The sequence below is a fragment of the Pogona vitticeps genome, chromosome 1 (assembly GCF_051106095.1).
Source record: "Pogona vitticeps strain Pit_001003342236 chromosome 1, PviZW2.1, whole genome shotgun sequence".
Taxonomy (NCBI): domain Eukaryota; kingdom Metazoa; phylum Chordata; class Lepidosauria; order Squamata; family Agamidae; genus Pogona; species Pogona vitticeps.
Window position 1 is genome coordinate 164,291,635 of NC_135783.1, and position 25,814 is coordinate 164,317,448.

Genomic DNA, 25,814 nt, shown 5'->3' on the forward strand with positions numbered 1-25,814 from the left:
GATGTGTATTTGGCTATACTGTAGTTGGTGTAGAATGAACAATCATTGTACTGTAGTATAACAGGTGGGCAAACATATTTTCACATCAAGCCAAATGATAGCCAGTCAGTATGCTGTATCTGCAGAGATAGGGCTTGAGTCTTCTTTCCCCAGCAGAAAGAATAAAATAATCTAAAGAGTAGACAGATAGATGAGAGATCTCATACTAGATTCAGAAGTTGGATCTCAAACTTTTGTAGTAGGAAAAATGGTTAGTGTTGGGTTTTGTCCCAAGGTGTCCTTAACTGCTCTTTCGTAATTTCTCTTCCCAAGATAGTTAGCTTTTCTTTTTTAATTGTTTTCTTCCTTTCAAATGTTCAAATGAACTCTGCACTGCAGTTGCCCCAAAGATTAAGTTAGAAGATGAGGCATTTCTGGAGGACACTGCAATTGTGCAAAGTCCCCATGTTTGATTCAAAATGGCTTTATCTGCACCTAAACTTCACTAGCAGTAGGCACTTTACAGGTATTGCTTATTTCCAATGTGCAGTGCAATTCCCTTTCTCCTCCCTCTTTTGCAGAGATGAGCATTTAGATACTTCCAATGAAAGGCAATTTGTGCAAAAATGAAAAAGAATCGGCATGGAGAGGAACAGATGAGCTCTGTAGGCGTCCTAGGTATGGGTACACAAGCACCCAGCATGGTTTGACCTTGGGTACAAACCAAGACCATTTAGTATATTACCACATACACTTTAGAATATCCTTCACTCCAGGATAATGTAAATTTCGAATTTCAAGCTGGACCAGTAATTTTTTTTCCATTCTTCATTCTCCATCTCTCTCTAACGTGTTTCCCAAAATCTAATGCTTACCAGGGAGCAATGACCTAGCTCAATTCTCCAACTGCTCTTCTTTTTTCTTTTTCTAAAGAAAAGTCAATCAACAAACACTCTACCTTTCTAAATTTAGAAACAGCTTATAATTCTGCTTAACTACACAATACAAAAAAAAAAGGCAGGAAAGTCTACCTTGTCTTTTAATGGCTCTTTTCCTCTAACGAGATGTAAAATTCATCAGTTCCTCTATGACAGCATCCAATTAGGATTGTTGACCAATTAGAGAGAATGTATAATTATTAGAAAGCATTTTGAATTATAAAGTAGAAGTGATTATTGTCATTATTCTTACAATACACCAATGGGTTGAACACCATTTATTTTGCAAAACACAAACTAAAGCTACAGTAGCAGCTTAATAAAATAAAGGCAAAATGTACAGCAGGGAACAACAAAGTGCAAGGATTTAAACACCAATGTTTTAAAAGGTGTGGAAATGAAAAGCCTGAGAAAACAAATTGAGTTCTATCTAATATTCAAAGGATTTCAAAGCAAACCTAGGTGATCCTCTCTGTGCAAGGCATTCCACAACCAAGTTGCCACCACTGAAAAAGCCCTTTCTCTAAGCAGCCATCTTCCTTATATTATTCAGGGAGAGTCATTCACCAATAAAGACCATCTAATATACAGGAGGTAACCTGTGCATTATAACCATCTACTAGCCTTCTGGTAACCTGGCCCCCAAGGTATATACAAGCAGCTTTGTCAGACATGGATGATACATCATGCATCTGAATTAGCAAAAAATACTACAGAGCTGCTATTGCAACTATGCAGGACTTATTAGCCTTTATTTCCTGTATCAATGTAATTTGTACAGCCAGAATTTCAAAAAGTGTATGGGAAACATTCCTTTGAAAACAAAAGAGAAATCAGGGAAGGTGGGTGCTCTGAGCTTATATAATCCAGTCCAGGAAATGAGATCAGGACTAGTCCTCACTAACATTGCAAACCTGAGCTTCGGCTACACCACCATGGGGGAGGAGGCAGGCTCCTATGAGATAATGTTCCATAATATAAAAGCTTTCCTGATTTACCTGGTAAACTACAAGGAATGAAAATCAAATGCAAAGCCTATGGGCAATAGGAGGAAAGGCTGTCATATCATACAATGATGAAAAAAACTCTAGAGCTTTAAAGTGTGCTGAAAATGACTTATGGCTCATCTTCAAATCCAAGTATTAATTCCCACTGGTCTTATTTTATATTTTGAAATTGAAAACCACCTGAACTATACTTTCTGCAACTCTGGATAGAACAGGTGAGGTGGGTTACAAATGTTTTTATCCCATAGAGACTATATGAAGTTTTACGATTTCACTGCGAACTAGCAAAAAAGTCTCAAATTCTCTAAGACAGTAAGGAAATAACCAATATATTACGAATGCCAAAGAAATACAACTATTACAGCAATTAGCCATACTGTACTGTAAGAAGATACCAAGTGTTCCTGATAGCTGTCTATTTGCATTTCTATAAAACATCACAGTTGCACAGTGAGCTATCAAAATGCAGGTGCAACAGAGAGTTTTATCTAAAATGTCCCCATACACACCCCATCTACGGAAAGAATATGCTTGAAAGCAGTGCATCAAAGAATCACATTACAGGGACAAAGAACAGAAATAGAAGCTTTTCTTTTTCAACGTGAAAACCCTCCACTCTTAAAAAAAATTGAAAGTTATGGTTCACAATTTCATCTTTTGTCTTTGAAGAAAGATATTTCAAATCATGAATACAGAAGGAATGTATAGGGTTTAAAGCAGTGGTTCCCAGCTATTTTTGCATATTTAATTCCCCAAATCCTCAAGGTTTCCCTTGACATTTATTCCAGTCGTGTCCGACTCTAGGGCGCAGTGCTCATCCCCATCTCCAAGTTGTAGAACCAATGTTTGTCCGCAGACAGTTTCCGTGGTCAGGTGGCCAGCGCAACTAGACACAGAATGCCGTTACCTTCCCACTGTGGTGGTACCTATTTATCTACTTGCATTTACATGCTTTCAAACTGTTAGGTTGACAGGAGCTGGGACAAGTGACGGGAGCTCACTCCGTCACGTGGATTCGATCTTATGAGTGCTGGTCTTCTGACCTTGCAGCACCATCACGTCCCTAAAATCTTCGAACCAGCATGGAAATAGTCAGGAATTCTGGAAGGCAGAGTCCATAAATGTCTAGGCAAACAAATTTAAAGGCAAATAAGATCATGAAGGAAAAAATTGGATTCACCTCACCACCTCCAATTCAGATTACAGACTACATCAGTCATCCAGTGTATCATCTACCGGTTTCCTTTTAAGTGGTCTTTCTGGAGCATGGATTTCTGTAAATTTGTGGGTAACTCCAACCTTGATAATCTCAAACTGAGCCCATGATCTATAAGTGTAAATGTAGCAAATGGGTGTACAGTAAGACCCCCATATCCATGAGGATCAGTACAACAATCTGCCGTGGATACCTGAATCCTCCGATACGAGGGAACCGTATATACAACATACAAGGGGTGGAACAAGAGCCACAAGGGGGCATGCTTTTATGTTGTGCATAGGGCAACAGGAAAATGTGGATAATAAAAACTATGGATACAGATCCTGGAGATACAGATATTACTATATTTGAGGGTGTTTTGGATGCATTTTCCCTATCAATGCACAAGACTGTTGTCTCTTTTCGACCTCCTAAGGATCAATACTTTCCCCAACTCAGCCAAAGCAGCTATCACTATAGTATCAATTATTTAAACAATTACCCACATATTTGCTCATTAGATTAATCATCATCACCTTGCATTTAAGTAACATACAAGTAATCAAGGAATAGAGCCACCATAGTTTTCAGGATTGGTACATTCAGGTGTGGAGCTAGGGATTGGGAAGATACGTAGAGATGAATAAGTATCATTGGATACTTGTCCCTTTGTATTTGTCAGGTCCGGATACTCTGACAAACACAAAGGGACAAATATTTACCCCTTTTTAATTGTCCTTTCACGCAGGCTGGCTGTGGGAAGGCAAACCCCTGTTTTAGTTCCTGCACTCAGCGTGCTTGTCAATGACCCACCAATCAGCTGATCAACCGGACACTGACAAGCAGGCTGGCTATGGGAATGAAAACCCAGGTTTGCCTTCCGACAGACAGCAGGCTTGTCAATGTCCTGCAAATCAGCTGTTCAGTGGGACACTGTGTTTTAATGACAAATCGATGTATATTTATCGATTTGTTACTAACATTTGGTGCTTCATTGATTTGTCTATTTGTTAACTTTGATGAATAATGAATCATGATGAATCTCCATTTTTCTGATTTGCCACCATCTCTACTTGGGAATTCTAATCTCCACTGTGTTTTTTGGGAGAGAGGTCAATTGAGATCATCAGGGGAGTGCATGGTTGGTTATGTGCTGCCTTCAAAAAGCTGTACGGTCCCAGTGCAACACTGGAAGGTGGGAATGGTAAGCCACTTCAGAATACTTGATACCTAGAAAACCCTGGAAGTGGCCACAAATCAGTCTAGTTAGTGGGCCATAACTATTATTACGAGGGGGTGCTGATAAGTATTGAGCCTTTCCCAGAAAAAAAATGAGTTAGGAAGCTGTAACTGCCACACTATTCTACATATTCCCCCAGGAATTCAATGCACTTGCGACATCTGTCCAGCAGCTTTTTAAGTCCCTGCAAATAAAATTCTTCCGACTGCTGGTGTAACCACTCATTTGCAGCATTAGTTGCCTCCAGAACACTCCCAGACTGTTGTCCCTTTAGGTGTTTTTTTAGTTTGGGGAACAGATAATAGTCAGAAGGAGCCAGGTCGGGAGAATAGGGTGGATGGGGCATCACTTGAAAGCCTAAGGAGGTCAGTTTTGCCATTGTTTCACCTGCAGTGTGTGATGAGGTGTTGTCGTGCAACAGGATGACACCTTTGGAGAGCTTTCCTCAATGTTTTTCCTTGATGTTTTGCCTCAACCTCATCAATAAAGCACATATTTTGCATTGATGATCGAACCCTGCTGGAGGTAGTCCACCAGCAGAACTTCCTTCCTATCCCAAAAAACTGTTGCCATTTGCGTCTGCACCGACCTTTGCACTCGGAACTTCTTTGGACTGGGGGATCCACTGTGCCTCCATTCCTTAGACTGTTTCTTTGTCTCAGGATCATAACAGTAGATCCATGTCTCATCACCAGTTACCAGTTTGCCCAGGAAATCTGACTCATATCTTGCAAAATGTTCCAAAACACCCACCGATGACTCGCATGTTTCCTCTTTTGTTTGGCTGCCAAAAGTTTGGGGATCCACTTTGCTGCCAGCTTTCTTGTTTCCAAGTCGTTGTGGATAATGGCACCAACTCTCTCACGTGATATTCTCAGATATATAGCAATACCTTTGGCTGATACTCGGCAGTCCTCCATGATCATGTCATGGATGGCTTTCACATTTGCAGGCACAGAGACAGAAACAGGCCTTCCACTGGGTTTCTCACTTTCAACACTGAAATGGCCAGTTTTAAAATTGACAACCCAACGTTTAACTGTTGCATATGAAGGCCCACTGTCTCCCATAGTTTGTGACATTTCATCGTGGATCTGCTTTGCACCTTTCCCTGGAGAAACAGGAACTTGATTATGGTCTTATGCTCTTCCACACTGAACTTTTCTGGAGGTGCTGCCATGTTCTCTTTGGACCTGAACCTGGTAAGTTAAAATCATAGGCAGTTGATTTTTGCACCATTGAATACAGACAAATTGGCCTGCAATTTTTAGCTTCCTAGCTCACTTTTTTTCTGGGAAAGGCTCAATACCTATCAACAGCCCCTTGTATCAGAGAAGAACACAAAATAACTTCGAAGTGTTGCAACCTCAGCAAAGTTAACCGGTTTCATGAGATTTAAAAGGGTGTTACTCAACAAAGATGTTTTATTAATAAATGGCAATCCGTTTTATAATATGCAAAGAAAATAAGTGGACTTAATATAACATACAATCTCATACCCCCCCAAACCCTACTAATTTCCACACTTGAATGGCCCCCAGCATCAGAATAGGAAGTGTGCAAATTTACTGATGTTCTAGCAACAGACAAAGCACCTGGTGAGGACAAGATCCCACTAGAGGTATATAAGAACAACCCGGAATGGTGGGTCTGAATTCTAGCACAACTCTTCTTTTACATTAGCACTACAGGAATTTTCCCCAAGGGGTAGAGGAACAGCATAATTTTTCCAATTTATTAAAAACGCGATAAATCCATCCCCCAGAACTATCACCCAATTAGCTTACTGGATATCGGTTCCAAGCTCTGTACCCGCCTTCTTTTCCAGAAGCTGCCTAAATGGACGGAGGAAAATAACATCTTTCACCAGGAACAAGCAGGTTTTAGGAAGGGCTATAGCACAGTAGATTAAATCTACGTGCTACATCATCTTATATGTAAATATATCATCAGGCCATTTAAATGGCTGTTTACAGCTTTTATTGCACCACTCAAGGGCGCAATACTTACATACACTTACTTTTGCCTCTCTGAGAACCGCATTCAGAATACTTCGTTTTCAAACCATGCCAATTGCTGTTTTAGACAGCAGGTACATGAATGTCCCCAAGCATCTAACGCTGTGTATTTGCGGAGCAGGTGAGATAAAGGATGTTGTCCACTATTTACTCAACTGTCAGCTCTATCAAAACTCCAGAGAAGAAGAGAACATAAATCACTTCTGAGTACCCTATATCTAGACAACCATGGACATGGCTGCCACGTCAAAATTGACTTGACAGCATGTACTTATTGTGTTGTCAAGTCAATTTGGAGGGGGGAAATGCAGGGTTTAGCAAAGGTGAGAACCCAACCATGATATAATATTTATCGGAATAATATCACATAGACAAAAACCAATTCCCATTTTGTACCAATTTGAGTGGCTCTCATCAACCAGTTAAACGTAAGTGCTGAAGTAGGCAGAGTTCTGGCCCTTTGATTGTCTTTCCAACCCAGCTTTGCCCAGAGGATGGCACTGCCCTTGTTGTGTGTCTTCCTGCAATTTCTTTAAAGATTCATTGATGATGCCTTCTCAAAGACTCTACTTTTGGAATATGGCAATTGTAGAGGCTTACAAGTCTCTACTCCACAACAATATTGCTAGATTTTCTGAAGCCTATTTCAGAAATGTTTGATATCAGCTGACTTCTGATGACTGGAGTTTAGCATCTATACGGAAAAGAGATATCACAGCATACTATCTTGAGTGTCATTTTTAGTTCTGTCTTTTCTAACTTGGTGAAACCAGAACACAAGGCACAAGGCATAAGTCTCACTTCAACAGCATGTAGAACAAGATTATTAAAAAACCAGTGTGATAATGTACTTATTAATACCTTTGATTAACTGAAAATAATAACAATTTCTATTGTATTTTCCAAATGTAAGTTTCAAGCAGGCGTGGGATTTTCAGACTTTTTTTCACTATGACTATAACAATTCACCAAGAATTCCTCCAGAAAGAATTCTGGCAGGTGTATCAAAAATAATGAAAGTTCTTAGATGACTTTCAGAACACGCACCTGAGGCCCAGCATGTGATTTACACAGGGTGATGGTGGATGGGACAGGTAGTCTCTCTGCTCATTAGGCTCTGTACATGATGTCTCTTTAAAAACTACCAATATCCCAACCCCTAATAGTTCCCACACAGCTTTGCAAGTCTCATCCACGCTCTCTCTTTGTAATCTCTGTTGAGAACATACAAGGCCTCAGGTGTGTTTTGAAACCCCTCTGAGGACTTCAGATACTTTGGCTATAACTGCCAGAATTCTGGCTGGAGGAATTCCTGATGAATTGTGGTAGCTGTAGTGGAAAAAAATATGAAAATCCCATGCCTACCAATGAACACAGCAATAGCCAAAAAACTTGGCAAACTGTGTGTCATAGGAGGGATTCTTGCCTTGCCTCAGCTTTCTCTTCAGCAGAGGATTCCGTCATATTACTAGGCCTGTGCTTCAGTTGCCATCTGCAAAATGGGAACAGTAAATAATCTTCATGGAATTGTGACACAATATATTAGATAAGACACCAGAAGAATTATACAATTTTGGCATTTACTATAATTACTAACCCGTGAGCTATTTAAAACCCAAGAAGTACATTGTACTCTGAAACTAAAGCCAGCTTGTTACTCAGAAGTGCAAAGATACATGATTCTCTTACACACACTTCTGGCTGTATATTCAACACAGTATACAAAACTACAGACTGATTCATAGCTAATTAAGTTACAAGAAGATTCAGTACTCCAATTCTGCTTCACAGGGCACTTAAAAGTGTTTTAACCAATGACTCTGAATCATAACAGGGAGAAGACAATGAGACATCTGTTAATAATGCAAGAATAGTTCAACAACAGAGTAATTATTTATGGGTCTCTTTCCACAAAAGACCTTTAAAGACTATGGGTCAGCAGTATTTTCCCTTTGAGAGTTATTTTTAGAACCAGAAAGCCAGTGAGTCCCCATCACTCAGTCTGAGAAGGTGGTATAATCACAGAAAAAGATGACTATACAATTTTTAAGGATATAAACATTACATTTGGAGAAAAACACACTGCATTGAACAAGTTAGAAAAACAGTTTCACTCAGAAAAAACACTCGATAACCATACACAACTGAATACTATGAGTATTCACTTACAGTTTTAAAATAGCAAGAGAAAATAATTTACTTATTTTACTCCACTTATAAATCCCTGTATAAATACTAAAGGCAGCTTAAAAATTTTTCATCATGCATACAAACAAGTTGTTCTGTATACCGTAATCAACACAGTATTTATGACACTGATATCCTGTTCTTCCTCTAAGGAGCCTAGCCTCCACAGTATTCCCCCATCCTCACCCTCCATTTCACTTCAACTGAAAGTGACTGAGTTTCATGAATGGGTGGGATTTGAAGCTCGAATATAGCATGTTAAACATGTGGGGTATCTTAAAGCAGTGGTCCCCAACCTTGGGCCTCCAGATGTTCTTGGACTTCATCTCCCAGAATTCCTGGCCAGCAGAGGTGGTGGTGAAGACTTCTGGGAGATGTAGTCCAAGAACACCTGGAGGCCCAAGGTTGGGGACCACTGTAAAGTACTGTTAATATGCAGTATTGATGCTAGGTGCCCTGAGAAGGTAAAAGACAGTTAGAAATAAAACAGTATTTGTAACATAAATGAAAAAAGGTATTTGTAAAATATTTTTAATCATTTGCTAATCTTAGTTATAGTACTAAATATCTCAATGTGTCTCTGTAACCGGAATGCTTCTCATATCATTGAGAAATTACTCAAAGATATTAAGAATTTCAGAAAAATGAAGAGATTACGACTTACAAACAATCAGGGCACACTAATCACCGCATCATGATTCGTGATGAAAAATGCTTCTGTATAGTATAGCGTATACTCCTTTATGGTCATGTACCAGAATGATCAGGGACTGGCTTATTTTCTTTCAAAATAAAAACATGGTACTAAAGGACCCATTGAAGAGTGGTAGCTCAAACTCTGCTCTGATGTTTGCCAATGAAAATCCTGCTTTTAAAATCCTGTCTTGAGAATTACCCAATGAGAACTACTCATTGCACTCAACAATCCAGCATACCAGCCAAGTCCAACCTGGTGCCTCTAGGTATTCTTATCAGCTTCTCAATACTGCACTCATTATGATAGCTAAATGAGTCACTTTCCTCTTGTAAATGTGGAACTGAAACAAAAACATGTGCCTGAAAAGCAGTCTTTGCCCCAAATCCTCTTGCATTGTTACATAAATTGTGTAATTTTCGAGGCAAAACACTCTAAGCATTCACTATAAACATTATGCATTGCACGCTCAGTCACACACACATATGCAACCATATTATTTCAGTTTTTTATTTTTACTTCCCTCCACCTAAAAGATTTCAGTTTGTTATTCAACTGAGTTGTACAGTTCATAGGACTCATTAAAGGTGAAAAACGTTCAGAAATGATTTATCTTTGTCTCATTTTTGTACATCACAGACACTTGACATTTTAACAGGAATGTGTAAACATTTTATATCAACTGTATATAATTTTTAAAAACTCTGTGGAGTCTACATTTGTGTGCAGTCTTAAGGTACTCAATTGTGTTCATACCACAATCCAACCATAGGCCTTGTAGCATTAGATAATTGGGGGGAGGGGAAGAAACTAAAGATGATTATTTCAATTACAGTACTTTTAAGGTAAAGGTAAAGGTTCCCCTTGACAATTTTTGTCCAGTCGTGTTCGACTTTAGGGGGTGGTGCTCATCCCCATTTCTAAGCCATAGAGCCAGCGTTTGTCCGAAGACAATCTTCCGTGGTCACATGGCCAGTGCGATTTAGACACGGAACGCTGTTACCTTCCCACCGAGGTGGTCCCTATTTATCTACTTGCATTTGCATGCTTTCGAACCACTAGGCTGGCAGGAGCTGGGATAAGTGACGGGCGCTCACTCCGTCGCATGGATTCGATCTTACGACTGCTTAGTCTTCTGACCCTGCAGCACAGGCTTCTGCGGTTTAGCTCGCAGCGCCACCACGTCCCCTACAGTACTTTTAAAACAGGGTAATAAAGCATTACTTTAAAACAATAACCGTATCTGGTAGAAAAAAGCTATTTGCTTCTGAGTTTGTTTTTTGTTTTAATTTTGGAACTGTAACAGCAAATACTCACTTAAAAAAAGTTTCAAGTTCTGCTATCCTCACAACATCTGAAATAGTAGCAGAAACCTAAGGGCCACACTAGCTTTTTTTCTTTCATTAGTCAGTCTATTTGTCAAATGATGCCTTCATTTGCCAAATAACAATTTGGCTCTTGAACACGACTTTTAGCACAGTAGCTAAAGCCAATGCCTCTTCAATATCAAGGATTAAGGCACCCAGCCTAATCAACAGCACTAAGCAATATGACTCCAGAAAAGCTGCAGAAGGGGAAACTTCCTGTGACACTTCATACCTAAGATCGGTTCTTATTTTGCTCCCCATGCATAGTTGAGTTAATGCATAATTTTGACTAGAACATCATTAGGAAGTTCTTTTAAGAAGCAGCATTTTTCTTTCCTCCCAGCATTCCCCAGTCCTTATTAGCTCACAGGGTTCTGACAGCCTGGTCATAATGTGCAGTGACCCTGACTTTTTTTTTCTAATTTTCATTATAGTACAAGTACTGTATACAGAACAATTGCTTAATCAGAGTCTATCATGTTCCTGTTCTGTCTTTTAAAGTAAATGTTCTACAGCAAGAAAGTACTGAAACAGAACTCTCTCTACAGTCACATCAGACATTCCCAAAACAGATAAAGAAAAAACCAATGATGCAAAAAGGACAGAAACTACCATCCTTATTACAACCTTTATCATTCTGAATTTCCAAGTTCAGATCCTACCATCTTTGAAAGACACAATGTTATCATCTTAAAAGCTGAATGCAATACAGACCTTTCTTTAGATCCATTTTAAAAATCTAGCGTTTCCCTTACAGCAGGTACACAACTTCTCTTAAATTATTCTCTTAAAAATAGATGGTGGAGTTTCAAATGGGTGTGTGTGTTTAATCCTACACAGTTTTAAAAGCCCACTCTTCTGTACAGTAAGGTTCACCTTATGAGAAAGCAGTATGGAAACATCTGGTGAGGTTTCTTCTTTTTATTTTATCTGAAACATTTTTACACCACCCTTTATCATACTGAATTTCAGTGACTTGTATAGCTTATCACAAATACATGAGCAAGAAAATACTAATGAAATCTTAGATTAAATTTTGCTCCACTGAATATAGAAAATCTAGAAAAATGCCTGGCTAAATATTTTTGCCTATTACCTAAATATCAGCCATGTTGGCACCAAGCAAGCTATTAGGACATATCAAAACTGCTGCACCGCTGAAAAAACGGCCCTCTTCTTTTAGGTGATGATTTTACCTCTGTTGAAAGAGATACGTACATGAAGAAAGGATTTTAAAAATGATCTCCTTAAACCTCACAAAACTAACAAAAGGAAGGTAGATGAAATAATCCCTAAAGGTAAAGGGATGTGCACCTTGCCATGCAGTTATTTGTTTACAAACTGTATTCACTCTGCATCTAGAGCACTGTACCGAGCAGCCACCAGAAAAATAAGTTATCTTTATAAATAATCACTGTGAAAAGGGTTCAGAGACTTTTGTTTTCTCCTTAAATGGCATTCCTGATTTTAAAAAAAATCAGCAGTTTTCATCTGCTGAGCTTTAGCATTTAACTATTATTTTACCAGTCTCTACAATCTGTACCAACAATTTCTTGTTTGTCTTACTGTATGTACCATGGAAGATCTGATAGTAGCGGCCTCAAATGGTCTTGATGTTGACCATTACAGTGGTGCCTCGACTTACGAACGTCCCTATTTATGACCATTTCGAGTTACGACCAGCTCCGGCCACAAAATTTTGCTTCTACTTGCGACCGGAGAATTTTGCTTCTACTTGTGACCACTTATGAACAGAAAGAGGCAGGGGGAAAAGGTGGGAAATTCAAATTGCTAACTGTAGGTGGCAACGAGGCTGCTTCTTTGTAGCTCTTTCACCCAGCAGTTAGAGAGAGTGTGTTGTTTGTTGGAGGCTTGGGACTGCCTCCTTCTGCTTCTGAGAGAGTGTGTGTGTGTGTGTTTGCAAGGAGGCTTTGGACTGTCTGGTAAGGTTAAGGTGCTGTTTTCTGCATTTTAAAAACTGTTCTGGGAGTTTTTGCAGCATGGTTTTCAGCCTGGGGGGTTATGTTTCTGTACTGTGATGGGTCTTGGGGGGGTCTGTTTGTTTTGGGGGGTTTCCCCCCATTTCCGATGGGTCTTGGCGGGTTTTGTTGCTTTTTGGAGTGTTTTCCCCATTTCCGATGGGTCTTGGGGGGGTTCAGTTGCTTTTTGGGGGGGTTCCCCATTTCCAATGGGTCTTGGGGGGGTTGTTTGTTGGCTTTTCTCCCCTATTTCTGATGGGTTTGGGGGAGTTGGTTGCTTTTTGGCTTCCCCCCATTTCCAATGGGTCTTGGGGTTTTGGTTGCTTTTGGGGGTTTTTCACCACATTTCTGATGGGTCTTGCATGCTTCCCTTGCTTTTTCCTTTGTTTTCTTTGCATATCCGACCTACCCCCTGTGTTCTCTGCGCATTTCCAATCTGCTCTGTTAGTTTTCTGTTCATTTCCAATGGGTCTTACACCCTTGATTGCTTTTCTGCCCCCTCCCCTTTGGCTGGAAGGGATTAACTGCGTTTCCAATGAGTCTTGCAGTGATTTATTTATTTATTTATTTGGTGACTTGTTTTCCTTCGGCCGGAATGTATTAATTGCATTTCAATGCATTCCTATGGGAAATGGTGCTTCAACTTACAACGATTTCGAATTACGTCCATCTTCTGGATCAGATTATGATCGTAAATGGAGGCACCACTGTATTGGGTAAAAACTATTTGATATATTTATTAACTCTGCTGTGGGGACATGTTTGCAAATCCAATGTATCTGCAGCAGTGTTGAGGTTGCGCCATGAATGTGACAAATGGGAACATAATTTTTCTTATGTATCATAGCAGAACGCTGTCATTGGCAAAAGGACTGACAATTAAAACACCTTGAAAACTAACACTTTTTATTTGGCATCAATATGTTTAGATTGCAGCCCATGCTTGCCAAAGAAAGCTTGCTAGTCTTTAAGGTGCTATAAGACTCTTTTACTCTGACAGCAAACAAAGCTACCTCCACAGCAAGCAAGTTTCAGCAGATTATACTTTGAAGTATATTTTCCTACTTCTTAGTGGAGTTTTGGAGGGGGCACAAAGATAGATTTTGCATGGGGACAGATGGCTCTTAGGAAAATAGACACCCACTCGTCTTTCAACGCTTAATTTCCAGGAAAGGTTCCAGTAGTTGCCTCCACTACCTGCTTTTCTATGTCACTTCCCTACTGCTTGAGCGGTCGTTCTTCTTCAATTAAGAAATGCACTCAACTTGCTCAGGGGCATTGCATTCTTCTAGTTTGCACTTTCTTAACCTGGTATCCTGGTGGACGACAGCTCCCATGATCTCTAACTGGCACTTAGAAGGTCACACTAAACAGAAGTGAAGCATCAAGCTGCCTTTTGGATACTGGCATTTTGAAAAGGGACTGACCTGTTGTTTAGTCGTGTCCGACCCTTTGTGACCCCATGAAGCAGAGCATGCCAGGCCCTCCTGTCTTTCACTGCCTCCCAGAGTTGGGTCAAATTCATGTTGGTAGCTTCGATGACACTGTCCAACCATCTTGTCCTTTGTCATCCCCTTCCCCTCCTGCCTTCATACTTTCCCAACATCAGGGTCTTTTCCAGAGAGAAGCCCTAGACCGGTCCTAGACCTAGTTAAATTATTTTGCTGCTCCGAGTGAAAATTAACATTCCTCTTCCCCTCCACCCCTGCCATCCCTCCCAGCCTTCATATTTGTTGACTAGCATTGTGTTCTGTTTCTGCTTTTCCCCCAATCCGTGGCCTGTTTCACTCACCATGTTTTTGTCTGGCTGCTCCATATATATTTTGTTACTTATACTGAAAATCTCTGATATTTTTATATGGTATATGTTTATGTAGCTGCTCTGTGTTCATGGTGCATTGCAGGCTGGCACAGAAGGCTTTCGACTCAAAGGACTTACAGTTTAAACTACACAGAGGAAAACCTATATTGTTTGTTTTAATACTGTAAGTTGTCTTGTGTCCTCTTGAGAAGAAAGGAGAATAAATGAATGAATGAATGAATGAATGAATGAATGAATGAATGAATATCTATACTTTGAGATGGGATTTCCTACAGAAATCTATCTCAGACCCTGTCCCCCTAAATCATTATCAATGCTCCTGCACATTTAGAATACTATGTAGGATTACTTCTCCTTCAGCTTCCTCATCTATGTCCCTTCAGGCTGAAGTAGAGGGAGACACATATGCATTCATTACAAGTGAGACTATACTGAAGTACAGAATCAGCCTGATGTAACATGCATTTTATTTGACAGCTATGAGTGAGAATTCGAATTGCAGTAGGCTACCCTTGGGGATTCTAGCCATCTCCTTCCCTGTACAATCTGTGATGTGGTCTTAATAAACTTGGAACAACCTTAAAGTCTTTCTACAAAATTTTAAGAAAATGTATGAGCACCACTTTAAAATACCTGAACTATGCTATATAATTGCTAAACAGTGGCCCAAGAATAGTTTACAATTTTTAGGAAGTTCCCTTCTAGTAAAACACATCTTCACTGTAGTGACTGAGCAGGGTATGACAAGGAGCCTTATATAATGCAGCCTAAGGGGGAACTTGTGTGAATGTGCATACAAAACTATTCTTTACCTAGGAGTCGTTTTTGATGGTGGAGGGAGGGAAGATTCCTGAAGACTATAGACACTGAACTATTTTCTTCCTTCATTCGGGAACTTTTTTTAAAGTTTAAAACTCAAGTCATAAACAAGTCATTTGGACTTTCAATAGACACATTGGTTATTTTTGCATAATGCAGTCTCAGCGAAGCTTCTGGGTTCAGATATGGTAAACAAGAACTGAATGGAATGGAGAAATCCTGTACAACCTCAAATTACAGTTTGGTCTACCAGCATTCTCATGGGGAAGATCATTACTGCCGTTTCCTTCCAACATTCTCCAAAATTAACTCTCTAAAGCAAGATGCGATTTTACAGATGGACAGAACAAAAATGACAAGCAAATTTGAATGGCTGAAATTTTAGGAAATGAGATAAGGAAATAGCAATGTCAAACCACAGAACGCCACATCCAGGCTAAAAGGTAGAATTCCTGTGGCCTAGAATAGGAATGATCAGCTTTTCAGAACTTTGTGCCTTTATCTAATTGACAGTTTCAGCTGGAATGGTTGTTGCTGTCATAGACTATCAAGCTGCCTTTAACTTAGGGCAACCCCAACAAGGTTTCCAAAGATTGTGAGGTGTTCAGGGGATAGTTTATGACTTCCACACCCCCAATGAGTTTCCATTTTCGAACAGGGATTTAAAGTCAGATCTTCCAAGTCCAACATTCTGCCCACTAACTTTCTGGAAACTGATGAATGTTGGGTTGACACTTACATGAAATTTCATTATTTGGTGGGTGTACTCCAGTTGAAACTAGAGTAGATTCCAAAGTAAAGAGTGAAACATGTTTTCCACCACCATCTTATGCGCAGTGAAGTGGTTACTACCTAGCAACACAGACTGCAGCAGGGCATGGAATACAAGTCAGAAAAGAGTTGTAAAGGCCAGAACCTCCTTGTATGCCATACGTGCCTTACAAAATTTGTTTGAATCAAGTTATGCTAAAAGTTCAAGAGATATTCACTTTCTCCCACATTCACACCTACAGAAGAGAAAGTTATCAAAGGGAAGACTAGAATCTTCATTCAAGTTTAACTGTTGTTGTTATTTAGTGCTAAAAGTATTGAGACACTTAAAACTTAATGCTGAAAGGAGTAGTTCACCACCATGTTTAAAAAACAAGAGAATTCACAGATAAGAATGTAACTTTCTCTTTGAAACAATTATTTGGACTAGAGAAGAATAAAAAGATTGAAAGACAAAAAGCAGAAGCAAATAATATTATACAACAGTTTGGGAGAGACATGACTATTATTTGCCATAAACTTGCACAGGTGTCATTTAGTGTAATTTATCTTACGTTTTTCTTCACAAGTTAGGATATCTTGGACATGTTAGTAAAATGTTTCCTCTTGTGTTTGTGCATTCTTTGGCATCTCAAACTGTTCTAGCAGCTGATAATATCTCTCCTGTTTTGGATATTATTACTTCTGCTATAATCCCCGAAAACAGATTACTGAAAACCAAACTCCCTCCTTTTGGAAACTACTTTATTCCTTCTGACAAAACATGAACTTTCTTGGGTAGAGAGCTCCACATGTACAAATATCTTGAGAGGGGGGGTGCTTTCTTCATCATTTCAAGTGTGTAAAGAACACCCTTCCTAAACAGTATTAATTCTATGAAAAACTGAAAATACTACACTCTGTCAGGCCCATTCCTTATTTACTTGGATATGCAGTATTTGTTTCATAGTGCTTACAAAGTACAGTATATTACATCTGGATTTCAAATTTTTCATAACGCAAAACACAGATGACACAAATATGGCAACTATTATAAACAGTAGATGGCTTGGCGTTTCCTCTCTGTCTGTTTCTTTCTCCCTCTCTGTCAGCATTCAGCAGTTTCAGTTTAACTGAAAGCATGGTTCAACAAACACACGTCCTGAACCTTCTGCAAGCAGGAGTTCCAACAAGGACATGGAACTCATTGACTTAAAAGGGTTTCACAACTCATTTCAGTGAAAGAAATGGTTCCATGTGTATAAAGGAACACATGCACTGACCTAACTCCCAGCCCCAAAACACATTTGTGCACCACGGTGTCTGCACTAGATCCAGTACTTAAAGATTTGGGAATATTTATTACAGTGCATTAGATGTTCAGAATAATGAGCAGGATGAAATCACAAAGTAGCTTCATCAGATTTGCAATTTCTTTGGTGTGAAAATTCAATATGGAATTATAATTTGAATTGGGACTCAAAATCCTGAAGTGTCATAAGATACTAGAATAAAAGTAGGTTTCAGCTGTCATTTCCCAACATCTAGACATCTTGTCTATCAGGATTAGTATTTTGAGAGTCAGGCCAACTATTATCTTGTAGTCGTACCAGTCGTCCACCAAATGTTTGTGACAGTATTGTAAAAGAATAAAGAAATCAGAAGTCATCTCCATTCTTTATTTTGTCACTCTGTTATGTTTTGCATTGATGGGCAAATGGAAACAGCATAAGGAAGGAGTTAAAAAACCCTTCAATCAGTACTGAAATTCAAAACTGTTATTCAGCTTTCTAAAACCAACTGGTGATCTAGTTGCAAAATTCCAGTTGTCATCATTTGTCGTGTCCTCACTGTATTACTGCAGGCATAGAGACACATATTAAAAATATGTTAACTTATAAAAATGTTGCACTACCCTGTCAGTCTGTACTGATGGCTCTGTGGCTGATGCAGCAAATTTGACATGCAACATGCCTAAATGGTCCAACAGCAATTCTTTGCTAAAAATATTAAAAATTACTTCTACAGCACTTTAGAACTTCTTTAGGGCTGTAAGATGGAGGAAGAGTTCATTGAAATCAATATCTCTTGCTTCAGATTAACATGCTTTAAAACAAGAATGTAAATTACATGTTTTTTTAAGCCGTTGAAGGACTCTAGAACCATTATTTTAAAGTGGCAACATACTATAAATCAAAAGCCAAAGGAAACAATTTGAACAGTTCAGTCCACAGTCTATTCCTGTCATGCAATTATTTTTCTGCTAATAATAATAATACTTTTTTCAAGAAGAAATGCAAAATAAAACTACTGGAAGAATTCCATCAGCTCCAACGAAATCAACAGAACAATTGGTGAAAAGTATCTCTGAAGCAAAGTCAACTTATTTGGATAGGATTTAAAGAAGAAACTTGCATTAAGTCTGAAACAGTAAGAAGACGTCTAGGTCTTCCATTTGTATAGCCAACAATAACTTCTACATTGACAGGAACTGTGTGTATACTGGCGGGGAGGGGAATTTCAAAAGTGCTTAATCAGGAAGCTCATGACTATGTAAAAATAGAGACTGCTCAGCATCTTCCAAAGGATTGGTCTGGCTTCCACAGCTCCCCAACTCTTGCCTTTCTTTGATTTCCAATCCTAAGCAATGTTCCATTATAGCGCCTTGCTGCCTGAATAATAAAATATGCATTATTCAATTGAGATGACTTAGATTTCAGAAAGCATTCTTTTTAAGAGTGTGAGAATCAGCAAGAGAAAGGAAACAGAGTATGAAAATGCATCTTAAATGAAATGTAATATTATGATTTCCAAATAAAATGGAAGACTCATTATAGCATAGAAACTGTATGGATGAATCAACAAGCAGGGATGGGTTTTCTTGAACTACATATCCCATATTCACAATTCTGGGAGTTCCACTTGGCTTACTGATATCTAAATATGGCTCACTTGGCAGAAAAAGCCTACACTGGAAGGTCTAGCTCTGCCTAGCTTCCTACTCAGAAAGAAAACTTCCTGCCAACACCAGCATAGGAACAGGACATTTGGGTAGGACGAGACCTAGCTAAGTCTTGACACCTTCTAGTTTAGGCCTTTTCTCCCAAGTTAGCCAGACTGTATTTAGGTGTCTATAAGATGTCTGGGCCAATAAATCCAAAAATTTCATCCCTATCCACAAATTGCTAGATAGCGTTTTTCATTTACACATTTGATGCCCTATGTTAGAAGACAGAATGGCACAATTGTTTATTTACACATCTTAGTTGGGTTTCTTACATAAAGGAACGCATATATGAATATTACTGAATATCTGGGAAAATGTGTGTCTTTAACTGATACGATGGATTTACTCTTAGTCAGGACCAGAAATAGGATACTCGCCGCTGTGTCCTATTTATTTACAAAAATCACCAACTGCAAATGTCACACAGTTTTCACTTACTGCAATAGACTAAATCCACTGCATTGCTGGCCCCACAGTCTTGACAGAATAGAATTCCCTCCACCAGTCCCTGGAGTCCTCTGAGCTACCCAAAAAACTGGAGGATTCTCCAGCCCTCTGGGGGTACCTTTCTGAGGTGAACAGAGGTCTGCAGTGGAAATGGGAGACTGTCCCCATCCCTTTCCACCAATTCAATAGATTATAGCCATAAAGATTATAGCCATTACTGGATCCTGCTCAACAGCAATTAAGCAGTCAAGAATGAAAACTTGTAAATTACACAAGAAATTATGATATAATGAATAATTTATTGGAATGCATATAGGCTCTGATTCAATAAAATTTTTCCACTAGCAACAATCCTCTGGTGTATTTACACTTATATAATGTTAGCAATGTAACTTCTGGAGGCAAATAGTCTCAAGTTAAGAAATTATCATAGACATCATCTGGTATGTACTGAGTCACACAGCCTTAGGAATGAACCTCAACAGATGGGAAACCCTGACATCTGAGCGTTCAGCCTGGAGGCAGGCAGTGTAGCATGACCTCTCCCAGTTTGAAGAGACCCTTGTCCAGCAGGCTGAGCAAAATCAGGGAGCTGGACAGGGGACAGACTGGATTTGTCTTTATTTTATTTTATTTTATTTTATTTAATATCCCGCCTATCTGGTCGGTTAAGACCACTCTAGGTGGCTAACAGCATAAAATAAAACAGTGCACATATATAAAACAATTTAACATAAAAATAAACATAATAAAATAGACAAATAGAAGGAAGAAAGAGGGCATCAGGGATTGACTGGAGGGAAGGCCTGCCGAAACATCCATGTTTTAAGTTGATTTTTAAAGGTACCCAGCGAGGGAGCCACACGAATCTCAGGAGGTAGGTTGTTCCAGAGGCGAGGAACCACCGCCGAGAAGGCCCGATTTCTTGTCTTTTCCTTCCGGGCCTCCCTCGGCGTTAGGCTCCTCAGCCTCACCTCCTGGCTCTCACGAGTGACACGGGTAGATCTTGGTGGGAGTAGGCGTTCCGCCAGGTATCGAGGCCCTAAGCCGTTTAGGGCCTCTTCGGTGTGGAAGGGATTGTCACTCTCGAATTGGCCTTCTCAGCCACACTAGACGCTGTTCCAAGTCCTCCATACAGAGCACGTTACCATAGTCTTTTGAGATTGAAGGATGCATAATGACTAAGTCACACAACTCAGTACACAACAGGTAAGATCAATGGCATTTTCTTAGCTTGAGGCAGTTCACCTCCCAAATGTATGCCATTACATCACATTGATTTAACAACACAAAACAACCTGGACCATTTATTAAAATGCCAATGCTATTATTTGGGGTTACACAAACACATAGACAAGATTTTTTTAAAAAAAGATGTAGAATTCTCTTGTGAGGGATGAACTAAGAGTTTTAGACATATTATCTCATTCCTAAAAGAAATCAGAATGCACAACTAACCTGCACCTTTTCTGGCAACAGTAACCTATACAGGAACATGCAAATCCACATTACGGAGGAGCTCGGTAGTATCAAACTAATTCTGACCTAATGCTATGCAAAAATGTATCAACCTATGCCTTAGCAAGAGGTAAAAGTTTTTGGTTGAAAATTCTCCTTAAATTACTTGATAAATCAGAAATAATGATCCATGGAGAAAGAACTCATTAACTTGAGTTCTAACTTTCTGCTGATCAATGCATCTTGGACGTATATAAAAGAGAATATGGCATGTGCTGGCAGGTTAAACTCTCTGATTAATAGGCTACCTTCTATCAAATCAAGATTTGTAGCCTGGCCCATTGAAGAAGGCAACTAATCAAGATTTAAATACAGAATCCTCCAAATTATGACATTTTCAAAGATGAATCCTACCGCTTTAAGAAAATCTAGATATTTCAAAACACAGAGAAAAGCTTCTAGTCTCATCACAAAGTAAAAATAGATTCCTATGTCATTATTAATACATCACTGTTCTTAATAATGATTATTCTTATTGTCAAGAGCACGAATAATCAGTACCAAATGGTCTACACATGCTAATTCGATCACAAACCACACTACTTTATCATAGCATATCATTTTGCATAAGAACAAGAAGGCAACTTCAAGCCTACTATGCAGAAAATAAGTAAATTTAACCAACAATCATTTCTTCTGATTCTAGGAATAGTAGCTCAAGTTCATGAAATGTATAGCAAAAACAATAAATAAAATTAGCATTTTAGGTATTTATCAGTATGTTTATTCCAACTGCATGCATTTCCAATTCCATCAAGAAGAATCCATGCTAAAATATATATACCTCTCAAAAACCACTTCCAGATTACTTTTTCCACACTAAATCATTAACATGCAGCAAATAAGTCTCTCTTTCCTCTACTGATACTTTTTCCAAGTTCTGTACCTTATGCACATCATAAAATAGGAAAACTGAATTACACTTACATCATACTCTGCAGTTCAAGAGTAAAGTTTGTTGACTTCCCACTCCCTCTTCCACTGCTTGATGGACCACCTGACATTGGGCTAGTTCCAGTACTGCTCATCTGAATAAGCAAAAGAGAAAAAATAATTATATTTGTAGATATACATTAGCAAACATATGTAATTTAGGGGGGAAAAACCTGACGAAACACCCATCATGATCAGAAGGATACTTCAAAATTATCAATCTTAGCTTTGCTTCACTGTGAAGCTCATAACGCCTTCTTCAGCATCAATTAAATTATTTTCTCTCTTTGATGGGTAATCAAAGCAATACTTCTAATTGCAGCAAACACCTATACAAGAGCAATTATTAACAATAGCATTAATTACAGTGAACTTGTGACAGAAGTCATCCAAAATGTTACATTTTGCAAACAAACTGAAGAAATATCAAGAAAAAATTAAGCTTTAAAGAACACCTGCCCAGATAACCTATCTTTGGCATTATCTGCATGACTCTACCAGGTGGCAATCAGAGGGAATCTTTATTTGTGGTGTCATTTGTAGACATCTCTCCAGAAAGTTCTAGCATTACCTAGGTGCCAAGGTTATACTGTATTTATTTATTTATTTATTTTAACTTTATATGCCTTTTTAGTAACACGTGATTTTAATCCAGCATCTCTGTTCTACTATTTTATTTAAGCTGTACAACAAAATTATAAGCCTGTTCAGATGTAATGTGCTTGAGTTTAATGGAAAGTTTGCATAGAGTTGTAGCCATAGTAAAAGTGTTAGAACTAAAAAAGCTAATCATTAGTTGCAATTACAGTAGACCCACTGAATTAGTGGGGCTTAAGTGAGTATTGACATAACACTCATCCAGTGAATCTAACATAACTGGGACTAACAACTGACTATAACCATTGGTTGTAACTGCTTGCTGATTAAACAAATCTGCAGGCTGCAGCAGCAGAAGTCAATATTCAATTCCGTACTGTGACAGCCAAAAGCAGAACCAGTCTAAGCAGCTTTTGTCAAGCTGTGTGGTCCCAAAGCAAACAGAGAATGAGGAACGTATAAATCACTTCTGAATACTTTGTACCTGGAAACCTCTGGAAAGGGCTGAACTTGAATCAATATCACATTACTGTTATTATTCATAACTGCTTTCATTATATTGCTAGCTACCCCACCAACAACAATTCTTCCACAGAAATACCATCTACCAAAACACATCTTAGTCACATGCCCAATTGAGCAACTGAAATATGCTCTAGAACAGTGGAGGCAAACCTTTTTCGGCTCAAGAGCCCAAAATGAGGGGGTGGGGAAGAAACCAGTGGCTGTCGTGCCGCCCGGAAGACCAGAACAGGAAGTGGCAGTTTCAGGGGGAATCATGGGGACGGACAGGAAGTTAAAGGACCCAGAACAGGAAGAGAAAAGGGGGAATCCCAGCTGCAGCCACTTCAAAAGGTTTGTTTCCACAAGAGTGGGTGAGTGGGCGACTCACTTGCGTGCCAGAAGGGCTTCACGTGCCAGATGTGGCACGCGTGCCATAGGTTCGCCATCACTGCTCTAGAATCTCATCAGTTAAGTCACAATTAGCAGCAGCAAGTTACACAAAACATACACAAATACCAACAGAATGTTTGCCATTAATATACCAAAGTAGTTTAGCTAGACAAGTAGTCTCTGTTTTTAAAGATATTCTTATCATTAGAAACATCCATCAAAATATTTCAGCCCCACAACAGTGGCCAGAGATTATTATTTCTCCTTGGTGTAATATCAGTACAAGAGTGCTGCACATAAAATTTTTAAAAATTATCAGGAATAATGAAACTTAATGATTTTCAAGTTTTTCTTCAACAATTCATAAAATTAGACACTGAAACAAAAAGATGCAAGGCAGCTCTGTTCAAAAGAAGGCTTCAAATTACACAGTATCTGGCATTCAGTATACAATATTGAATAATAATATGGAAAGACCTTTGTAATCAACATTGATCTGCAAGATAAGTAAAACTGCAAACAACTCATTCAGTAAGCATCTGCATCCCTAAAACATTATTATTTATAATAATGTATAAATACCGCCTAGAGTGGTCGCAATGACCAGATAGGCGGGGTATAAATGGAATAAATAAATAAATAAATAAATATTTAAAATAATATATTATTAAAAATAATTTATAATAATGTATACAAACCAAAGATGTACTACATGATACTGTGAGCAGATCAGCTTTTTGGCCTAGCTGTAAATGGTTAACAAGACATGTTAGAAAATAACTTGTGTCCTTTTGAAACCCGACAGAAATATGTTTTGAGTCAAATGAATATTGCACACAAATTAGAGGAACTCAGCACATTAAGACTCTGGCTCAGTCTTAATGAAATCATACTATTCAAAGTGCTGCTGACATTCCCTTCAGCAGAATTACTAATGTTACTTTCTAATTTAGGTAAAGTTAGTAACACTTGACAAATGAGATTATGCCATCATTATTATGGAAACCCATAGAAAAGTCACCACACACTGCTGCACTAGTATCTAATTTTATTTATTTATTTATTTATTTGATTGATTGATTGATTGATTGATTGATTTTTATACCGCCCATCTGGCAGCCAAGGCCACTCTGGCCAGTTTACAACAATATGAACAGCAACAATGAAACAATATAACACAAGACTACTCTCAGCTTAAACTGAGTGGCCAGTAACTTTTCGATATTCCCGTAAGAGAACAGACCCAGTGAACAAATGGTAGCATGGTAAAAAATCCTATTAAAGTCAACTGGTCTACTCTAGCTGCAACAGGATATAGGTCAAATATTACTAGACCATAAAAACAACAGTGTATAGCTTATCTTAAAAAAAAACAATTAAAAACACTGATGTTTCGGTAGGCCTTCCCCTCAACCAATTCCTGATTTTCCCTCTTTTTTCCTCTCTCCTAGTGTCTGTTCCATCTTGTCCAAAGTTTGTCCCCTTTTAAAAATTGTTTTAATTATATTGTATCATGCTTGTAAGCTGCCTAGAGTGGTCTTAAGTGACTAGATAGGTGGGATATAAATAAAATAAATAAATAAAATAAATAAATATCTTCACCAAACCAGGTAATATGTGATCGATTATTTTAGTTTGAGGGGAAGGTTTTTCTCACATGACTCACAGACTGTGTACCATTCTCTCTCCTCTTTGGCTTTTCTTGAGGATGCTGAAATGAGTTGCTCAAGCTATTACATTTATCTGTGCACTAGTAACTACTTGTAATAGGTGAAATGCCAAGAGGTCATTTAATTTTCATGTTCAGGAAAAGGGATGGACAACATGAAGCCACCCATTTGCCTCCACTGCTGATATTGCTGCAGAAGGAAGGAAGGAAGGAAGGAAGGAAGGAAGGAAGGAAGGAAGGAAGGAAGGAAGGAAGGAAATACTGCTGCAAAAACAAAACAAAGACCTGTAAAACCGTAAAACTGCAAAAAGAAAAAAACCTTGCAAAACCCAGGCAATTTTCTTCCAAAGCCAATACTACCAGAACTGTACATGTTATACTACTTTCTACTTCCTCTCCTGACTTCTTCCTTAGAGACCTAACCATAAAACATCCACTACAAAAGCCACCAAAATTTGATGGCAATTGCAGCAGAAACAAATTTGTTGGCAACCCCGTGCCCATGCCCCCACCTCAGGCTTGTAACTCATGGCTTCCATGAGAAAAAAATCTTTTCAATATACGTGACAGTACTGTCAAAAAAATCACTGGACCCTAAGAGATGGTCATAGAATATGATGTAGTAAGAGGAAACAACTTATCTCTTGGTCATTCACAGGGCTTGAAAAATGCACTCGTCTACTCGTCTGTGACAAGTGAAAAAACACTGATTGACGAGCCACAGCTCCTTCCCTCCCTGCCTGCATCCTTA

The 25,814-nt window shown here is 38.8% G+C and overlaps 1 protein-coding gene and 1 long non-coding RNA gene across 27 annotated transcripts in view; one reads left to right on the forward strand and one right to left on the reverse strand.

The window, feature by feature from the left end:
- The window catches only part of SUPT3H (SPT3 homolog, SAGA and STAGA complex component), a 340,265-nt gene that overhangs the window by 292,624 nt on the left and 21,827 nt on the right, over positions 1-25,814 (reverse strand). For 25 of the 26 annotated variants that reach the window (XR_013537592.1, XM_020801522.3, XM_020801525.3 and 22 more), the window contains one exon: positions 21,898-21,998. Coding sequence is in view for 22 of the 26 variants with exons in the window: in XM_020801522.3 (XP_020657181.1) it covers positions 21,898-21,998 (101 nt within the window). In the remaining 4 variants the exon portion in view is untranslated. Of the gene's footprint in view, positions 1-14,034; positions 18,612-21,897; positions 21,999-25,814 lie in introns of those variants that run through there. The other variant, XM_078378024.1, reaches the window with a different exon arrangement.
- LOC144583686 (uncharacterized) lies at positions 21,988-24,989 on the forward strand. Its single transcript, XR_013537613.1, has 2 exons — positions 21,988-23,221; positions 23,255-24,989. It is a non-coding gene; the product is annotated as an uncharacterized LOC144583686 (long non-coding RNA).